The sequence below is a fragment of the Oratosquilla oratoria genome, chromosome 7, assembly GCF_046742065.1.
Source record: "Oratosquilla oratoria isolate Oo_2021 chromosome 7, ASM4674206v1, whole genome shotgun sequence".
NCBI classification, from domain to species: domain Eukaryota; kingdom Metazoa; phylum Arthropoda; class Malacostraca; order Stomatopoda; family Squillidae; genus Oratosquilla; species Oratosquilla oratoria.
The window spans coordinates 9,046,667-9,056,666 of record NC_134783.1 but is presented as its reverse complement, the minus strand read 5'-3'; the positions used below and the strand labels follow the sequence as shown (position 1 = coordinate 9,056,666).

General features: G+C 39.6%; 1 protein-coding gene across 1 annotated transcript in view; it reads left to right on the top strand.

Annotated features, from left to right (window-relative positions):
* Positions 1 to 9,123, top strand: part of LOC143026734 (uncharacterized) — a 9,851-nt gene extending 728 nt beyond the window's left edge. The window contains exons 1-3 of the mRNA XM_076187504.1: positions 1 to 190; positions 6,454 to 7,828; positions 9,029 to 9,123. The exon at positions 1 to 190 is cut by the window's left edge and continues 728 nt beyond it. Coding sequence (XP_076043619.1) covers positions 6,454 to 7,828; positions 9,029 to 9,123 — 1,470 coding nt within the window. The 5' untranslated portion in view covers positions 1 to 190. The remainder of the gene's footprint in view (positions 191 to 6,453; positions 7,829 to 9,028) is intronic.
* The last annotated feature ends 877 nt before the right edge of the window (positions 9,124 to 10,000 follow it).

Sequence of the window (10,000 nt, the reverse complement as noted above, 5' to 3'; positions counted from 1 at the left end):
ACTCCAAACTTCGCAGTCTAGTATCGGTGGTGAAAATTACATTTCTCACCACCTGGTGGCAGCCAACTTCTACAAGATATTCCCTACCAAGAACAATAAGTCCTAACCGCCCTACAAGCAAATATCACACCTTGCACAATACGAAGGTTATCGTCACCGACTCCACATCATCTACCCGCCTCTAACAAAGGTAAACTAAACACCAACCTTTCAAAATACTTGATATTATCAATACCAGTATTAACCAACCCATCCATCCCCCCCTCTGATACTGCCTTTCTCCTTTGTTTTTACGAGAACATCAACGAGGCACTCCCCTCATCTAGAGATAATTCCACACACACCGCTGATCTCTTCCCAGTACCCTATTTTTATTGAAAACTTACGTCGTCCTAAACGCGTAACTACAACCAACTCTACGGAAAGAAACAGCCCACCTCGGCAGAGTATCCACGCCAGTTACGGTCGGAAAGTTTCAAGTATTCCTTATCAACAACCTTACTATCTGCAGTGTTGGCCTCCTTGCACCTTATATATATTATTATATACAATAACCTTTCCTATATTTCACTTTTACTTATTATCATATGCATATGCATTCCTTCAGTCAAGTAATTCTGTTTTCTACTTAAACATTTTTATCAATGTAACCTACATTCCATAATCAACTATATATATATAGTTATTAATATTATATTATCATTACCAGATATTTAACTCCTTACTATTATAAACATATTATCATATTATTTCCACATTTTAATTTTATTATATGTATATACATATTTTTATGATTTTACATATGTAATCCCATTATACCTAATAACCGTTGACAAAGCCAAGCATAACATATTCCCCCTTAGTTACTGTATACCAATTATTTCTAACTTAACTATTTTAAACTAGACCACCCATCTCACCTAATTATTAAGTAATACATGCCTCGCTAGTTACCACTAACATGGCCACAGGGACGAGAAGCAAATTAAAAAAAGCGCTAGAAACCATCCTCTCTAAATCTCAAGAGGAAAACCCATCAAGCAACTCAAAAATAGAAAAAGACAATCCAGACCCTCATCAAATAAATCCACGGATTGACATAGCCATCCAACAGTTAGAATATGAACACTCACATCTCTCGGACAAAGCTGCTCCCACGGCAGGTACCCCTACAATCCCTCTTTATGAGAATGATATCTTAGCCTTTTTTAACCAACCCCCTCAAATAGACCCCTTTCACCCCTCACAACTACAACCACCCATTCCTCCCATCCAGCCAAATATGCAAACTACACCTCCTATAAACCATAATCAGTCCAACCCCCATATCCCAACACACAATAACCCCCCTCCCATCCAGCTAAGTATGCAAACTACACCTCCTATAAACCATAATCAGTCCAACCCCCATATCCCAACACACAATAACCCCCCTCCCATTCAGCCACAGTACCAAAACTTCCCCTTTCCTTCTCCCCATACCCCATCTGGTCAAGCCACCTCCACACCATACCACCAACCACCACCTAACCTTCCTCCAAACCCACAATATTATCCTTACCCACAACCTCAACCAACAATAATTAACAACTATCAAACCATAACCCCCCTCACAGAAATCCCAACCTTTTCCCAAAACAGTGGATTATCCATAAATGACTTCTTGACAGCATGTGACCTGTTTTTCTCAAAAAACAAACACTACTCTGACACAGATAAAATAAATTTGTGCCGTCAGAAAATAGACCCATCTGACATTTGCCGTTCAAAGGCAAGGATGCTAGACAGTTTAGTTGCATGTGGAATCACATATCAGGAATATAAACACCACCTTCTTAATGTCTTTCACAACAAACAAGCTAACAATATCTCCTTCCTTCTCACTTTCCTGAATAACACTAGAGTCCAACCACATTCCGTTACGAACATTATGGATTTCGTAGCAAACGGAATTAAAGAAGTCAGAGAGGACCTGGAGAATAACTCTCCTTGGACCCACACTGACCAATTTGGTCAAAATGTCATGACCACAAAAAACTTACTAACATTCTTTGAGATAGGTTTCTATCTCTCCCAACTCCCTCCAAAGTGTTTAAAGGAAGCCTCCAAAAGGGAACTAAACACTAGAAACCCTCTAGCTTATACCTATATCTTAGACATCATCAATGCTTGCAATGTATCTTTAGACTCCGGCCACGTGCTCCCCAGACTAAATAGCCTTCACTCACAGCAGCCCCTTCCCACCAACCAAACACAATCTTCTAAATGGTGCTCCTACCATTCATCATCCAGCCACAACACTAGAGACTGCATACAAAAACAACAAATACAAACACAGGCACCACGCCACCCCATCCCTTGCTCAGTGCATGCTACTACCTCGCATACGAATGCTCAGTGTCAAGTTCAGAATCAAAACAAACAAGTTCCACCCCCCTTTAAACACCCACTCCTACCTACACCAACAAATCCAAACAAATACTGCAGCCTACACAAAACAACAACTCACTCCAACGAGGAGTGTTACCTACAGAAATCACAACCACAACCTCATCAGAGAACTAACCAACCATTCACCACCCCTCGACAAACAGCTCCCTCCCACACAACACGCACAACTCAACACCGATTGGGGGAACGTGTACCAGCCTCACGCACCAAACCACCATAGGAATATCTCATACACAACACAACTACGTCACCCTAAAAGTGAGTTTAGATCAACTCACAGTTGACATGATGGTTGATACAGGAACAAACCTGAACATCATCCCAAGAGCTCTCTATGAAGCATTAAATGACCCACCCCAAATTCAATTTTCCAATATGGAAGGACTCCTAATAGAAGGGAGCACCATTTCTCTACACGACACCATAGACTTAAACATAGAAGTCAATAACTTACAAGTAGGTTTCACACCTTTCCACATAGCTGACGAATGGAGTCTCGATCAACAAGGTATAATAGGATTAAAATCATTGAGGACATGGAAAACTATTATAGACCTAGACAAAAATAACATCTCCTTCTCAGATGTGAATGATGAGCCAACTGTCACTGAGACACCCGACTCAGACACACAACCTCTCTCATGTCTCCCTTCCTCAAATACTCCAATTCCAACTAACAACTATTCCTTCCGACCACCCCCTTATGTCACCTCAAAGGCATTGATGTCTAACAGTCATCATACCCCCTAGACATTCAATAACAGTTCCACTATACATACCCGGAGCAATAGAACTTCAGGATGTCATAATTGACCCAGATACGTCAAGAATAAATAACATAACCTTGGAGTCCTCCTGGGATATAGTATCAGAAAATAAACACACCCTAGCTATGTTAACAAATCTTTCAGACCAACACCGTAAAATCAAGAAGAATACTAACATTTGCGCAGTCCACCTCCATAATTCCCCTATCCAGGAACCACTCCCTCAACACATCAACCCAGTAAGACCAACACAACCCCTCACCCCTATCAATCCAGACCAAATCATAACATCAGCTGACGGAGAAATTCATAACGAGCTATTAGCTCTACTACAGAGGAATAGATCAGCTGTCGCCTTAGAAGGTGAACCACTAGGCAAATGTGATATAATCAAACATCACATCCAAATTCCCCCTAACACTCCCCCTTCATACACCCCCGCTTACCGCATTCCTCACAGTAGGAAATCCCAAGTCAATAGCAATGTACAAGAGATGTTACACCAAGGCGTAATTTCCCATTCAGACTCCCCATGGAACAGTCCCCTCTTTTTGGTCCCTAAGAAAGACGGAACCTTACGCCCTGTGGTGGACTTTAGGAAAGTCAACCACCTCACTCAATCTGACCCCCACCCACTACCTGCCATGCAGGACGTCCTCCAATCAATAGGGAACAATAACACAGTTTTTTCCACTATCGACCTTAAGTCTGCCTTCTGGCAAGTGGAATTATCTGAAGAATCTAAACCCATAACTGCATTCTCCACTGACAAAGGACACTTTCATTTTCAACGTATGCCCTTTGGCCTTAAAAACGCCCCCTCAACCCAACAACGGTTGATGACCCGCATATTCAGTGACATGATAGGAGTCTCATTATTCGTCTATTTAGACGACCTCATTATATATAGTCCCACAGAAAGAGACCACCTTAACACTTTAGAGATTGTCATCAAACGTCTCAAACATACGGGGTTAAAGATTCAATTAAAGAAATGTAGATTCCTCATGAAGGAACTCACCTTCCTAGGCCATAAAGTGAATGCAAAGGGGATCCATACAAACACAGACAAAATAGATGCCATAAACAGCTTCCCAATCCCCAGAAACACAAATGAAACACGAAGTTTCATAGGGCTAGCCTCATACTACAGACACTTTATTCACAATTTTGCACACATAGCTTCCCCTCTGACCAAATTCACAAGGAAAGGCGAACCATTTCAATGGTCAGAAACAGAACAACAAAGTTTCGACACACTGAAACAATCTCTGACCACAGCCCCTGTACTAGCCTTCCCTGACATGAAGAAAGAATTCTTTCTTTACACAGACGCCTCCTCTAAAGGAATAGGTGCAGTCCTACAACAGAAAGATGACAATGGCAAAGAGCACCCCATAGCCTACGCAAGTAGAGTCCTTAATAAGGCTGAGAGTAACTATTCTACTACTCACAAAGAAGGGTTAGCTATAGTTTGGGCACTTAAACATTTCAAATACCTCATTTTAGGCTACAAGATTACCATACTAACAGACCACCAACCCCTAGTCTATCTTTTTAACTCCAAAGACTTACATGGGAGAGTTGCTAGATGGAAAGCAACTCTCCTTGATTACGATCCCAAGATCGTATACTTAGCTGGGAAAGCTAACGTAGTGGCAGATAGCCTGAGCAGACAAACCTACATCACCCCCATAACCCAAACCACATGCATACCTATGCAAGAACTCACAGAGGAAACTGGAAGAGACCCTATATGGTCCCCAATAAAACAGCATCTCCTTTCACAAACCCCCTTACACTCCCGACCACCTGTCCCTATTGAGGAACTCAAACTGGTCGACGGAGTCATAAGGAGAACCATTAACACAAGAGAGGTTACTGTTATCCCCAGAGCCTTAGTCCCCAAGGTCCTACACATATTGCACGACAGTGCAATGGGAGGCCACTCGGGCAGAGATAAGACACTAAACACTGCTAGGCACACATATTACTGGCCTAACATGAAAAGAGATATAACCACACACATAGATTCTTGTATAACTTGTAACCAATTCAGAGGCCCTGACCCGAAAGAAATCAACATAAAAGACATCCCACTCCCTGCTGAGCCATGGGAAACACTTGGCATTGACCTACTGAAAATGCCAACGAGCCATCAAGGTTCCAACTATGTACTCACAGCAGTAGAATATTTCTCTAAATACACAATCTTAATACCACTCCAAGACAAAACAGCAGAGACTGTAGCCAAAGCCCTAGTTAACAATATCTTTTGTAGATACAACATACCACACACAATGTTATCTGACAATGGCTCAGAATTTAAAAATCAGGTGATGCGCGAAATAGCACATCTGTACAACATTGACCAAACATTTGCCACTGCATACCACCCACAGGGAAATGGTCTGACTGAGCGAACAAATCGCAAGGTCCTAGAGATTCTCAGACCCTTGGTCAACGACCTCATGGACAGTTGGGAAGATTGGCTACCACAGGTACAAGCCAGTATCAATAGCACAGTCAATTTCGCAACAAAGATGTCCCCACATGAGATCATTTTTGGCCAACCAATGCGCCTACCCTACCAAATATTCAACCAACCACCCCCACCCTTATACAACCTAGATAACCTCACACACTGCATCAAAAGAGGTATGCAAACCATTTACAAACAAGTTAGAACAAACTTGAAAGAAGCCCAGGAAAAGACAAAGACAAAACAACACAAACGCTCAATTCCACTTGACATAACGCTTGGTGACACTGTCATGGTCAAAGACTCAACCAGGACTAACAAACTCAGACCCAAGTTCTTAGGTCCCTTCACAGTCACAAGCTCACTCCCTAACAATGTTTTTCTACTAACAGATCCTTCCGATCACACAACCGCGACCATACATGGAGAGAAGCTGAGAAAGGTCAAACTCAACCTCGACCCAATCCCACTTCCCATCAACAACCCACCTACCACGACCACACATAACTCACCCAAACGCAAGTCTCATCCCATGACCCTGCGTCGACGCAACTAAACATGCACTCTAGCTCTCGCCCCTGAAGATGCAGGACGTCATGTATCTATCAGTGGAGGTTAAAATGGCCCATTTCCAATAAGAACTCCTTTCCGCATATCTATTGAAACTTCTCTACTTCCTTCCGACCACCATAACCTTAGCGAGAGCCAGATACACAAATCCTCAGTCACTAAGGCATTACCCTTCTTCCACAGATGAAACTCCTCCTGGCACTCCCCATCCTCGTCCACCTCACCCTCTCCGTACCAAGGCTCCTGCCTGGCGCTATAGTGAACAAACACGGCACCGCCGCATGCGTTGAAGATTCCATAATGATTAAGCTCCGCATCTCTCCCAACACATTGTTAGATCCCATTACAAAATTACAAAAGGACCTAATAGATGTGGAAAAACTAATTGGAAGGCAAGTACCCAATGACACTCATAAAAACTATCAAACCTCATTGACACTATACCACAACGTCAACGCGTTACAAGAAAAACTAAACAAAATCAGATACACAATATACCACCTCCCAGACCCAGACGATGACACCACAACGACCAGTAGAACAAAAAGAGGACTTTTCGACTTTATGGGGATAATTTCCAAATCCCTATTCGGAACTGCTACTGAACAAGACATTCAAACCATTCATTCACACATAGGGAAAATAACAAGAGTACTACACCAACAAGGGAAACTCATAGATTTAAACTCCAAGAACATAGATCTCCTCGCTGACTCTGTAAATTCAGTAATTGACAAATTCAATGACCTTGCACAGTTCACAAACTCTCAGTTATCGCAGATCACCAATTCCCAAAATGCCCTCTTTTTCCTTCATCACCTGAAGGAACTGGACAAAGAACTAGACAGTCTCCTAGAACATTCCAATCTCATCCAAAGAGATATTTGGAACGCCCACGCAGGAGTAGTCGACTTCCAAATGATCACCCCAACCCAGCTTAGTCAAACACTACGACGAGCCCACAATACACTACAACTTACCCCCTTCTTTTCCAAACATGAAATACAGCATTATTACCCCATCTTGTCATCAACTATCTTTCAACAATTCATCCTCATCCACATCCCTATGGACCCAATCAAGAGATTCTCCCTTTGGGAAATTTACCCTTTCCCCTACCCTTACCAAAACCGCACTATGACTCTCAACCTACCAACCTCCACCATCTTAAAATCACACGACGGTCAGTGGTTAACACTGACCTCACCGGAAACCATGGCGACCTGCAAGATAGCACGACCCAACTTCCATATCTGTCCAGCCTATCCTTTCCACTTCCAACTAACCAAATCCCAACCCTGCCTCTCGGAACTCACAACCGACAGAGTAAACTCTTCCGAAACGTGTGACTTTCGTTTCTCAGACAACAACCAATTTCACCATACCCATGTAGGACATAAGCACTTCATATATCTCCCCCACCCAACCTTAGTATCTGTCATGTGCTTATGCAAACCACCCACCCATCATAAGATAAACGGCTCCATCACTCTGCCAGACACTTGCCACACCTACATGATGGACTCAATGCTACTCCCCAACAAACTCCACGACCAAGGTACCCTTAACTTGACCCAAGACCTAGGTCCCATAACCCAACTGATACTCCCTCCCCTACCTAAGATCCCCGATATCATCCTCCCAAGTAATATAGACATGGTACACCTACTGAATAAATCGACTACTCTTGACATGGACTCACTTGACCTACACTACAAGGTACTACCATATACCTCCACAGCCCTTTCACTCTTAATCATTCTCTTTATACTGGTAATATTGACCAAATTCTGTTGCACGAAGTAAAAACTTCCAAAACCCTTCAACCCCCATTCCCGATTTACTGTAAACCTAGATTAAGTTTATTCTTGTGTCTCACCCAATATCTTAAATAACATAATAATTCTTACGAGAAACTATATACATACTATGAAGTAAAACAAGTGCGATGTGACACACCAAACTGACCATAGAACAGTGTTTAGAAAATGACACTCCCTACAGTGATAGTGTTAAACACATGAACGCCATAACATTTAGAAAGTGATTTCAACAGTATTATCAAATATATAGTGAAACCTTTCATATGATATTTAATATAACATGTAATCTGGTGAGACACAACGTTACACTTCTGAGACACAACATCGCTACCCTTAATTACAGTTCATGATCCCCCTTGGGACCTCAGATTCACTTCAACAACACCCCCCCCCCCATCTTCACATTTAATCCCACAGGATTTTGTGTCTCTGAACCTTTTCTCGATGTATTACCCACATGAATACTTTTGTAAACCATGTAACCTAGGTGCCGGGAGCCATCTAACCCCAGGGGGAGAGCGATATATATACGTCCCATATATACGTGAGCATACACCCAGTCATATGACCCATTTACATCCTCACCCAACCACCCCAACCTCACACTGTTTCCTGTCTCGAGATTGCTGAGCTGAGCATCACGAGGTCCAATGCAACACACATCTCGCTGACCCAAGCAATCTCTAGCATCGCGACAGCCAGGCAACACACACACACACACGAACGCACACTTATAAGTGCAGTCGACCACCAACTCATAACATTACAGAACAACCCAATAACAACGAGCTTTTTCCCCTTGGAAATATTATATAATAAATAAATGGGATGTAATTAGTAATTAAGTATGAGAATATTGGTTGTGGGAGGCCGAATACTCCCATTGAAAACAGTGTAAGTACAATTGCTAGCACCTGGAAATTTTGCATATCTAGCGTTTCCGCCGAACGAAACTGAGACGCACCGGGGAGGACGACCAGTTGGTGCGATGACAGGTATTGTGCAAAAGGCTAGTGATAGAGACAATTAACTGTATAAAATAGAAAAGACATGTAGTCAATTTCAGTGTATGGTGAAACAAGTGAATCCTTTGAATAAAGGAAAGGAACTTACTACGAGTTTGGATTAACCATCCCGACTTCTGTAAAATGTATCCTTTCAGCACCAGTTAAGGATACATAACGATAACATTGAAAGTGATGATAGTAGTAATAATGATAATAATAATAGTGATAGTAATAATAATAATAATAATAGTAATAGTAATAATAATAATAATAATAATAATAATAATAATAATAATAATAATAATAATAATAATAATAATAATAATAATAATAATAATAATAATGATAATAATAATAATAATAATAATAATAATAATAATAATAATAATAATAATAATAATAATAATAATAATAATAATAATAATAATAATAATGATAATGATAATGATAATAGCAATAATGATAATAATAATAATAATAATAATAATAATAATAAATAATAATAATAATAATAGTAATAGTAATAATAATAATAATAATAATAATAATAATAATAATAATAATAATAATAATAATAATAATAATAATAATAATAATAATAATAACAACAATAATAATAATAATAATAATAATGATAATAATAATAATGATAATGATAATAATGATAACAATAAATATAATAATAATAATAATAATAATAATGATAATAATAATAATAATAATAATTATAATAATAATAATGATAATAATAATAATAATAATAATAATAATAATAATAATAATAATAATAATAATAATAATAATAATAATAATAATAATAATAATAATATTTGTAATAATTAATAATAATAATAATAATAATAATAATAATAATAATAATAATAATAATAATAATAATAA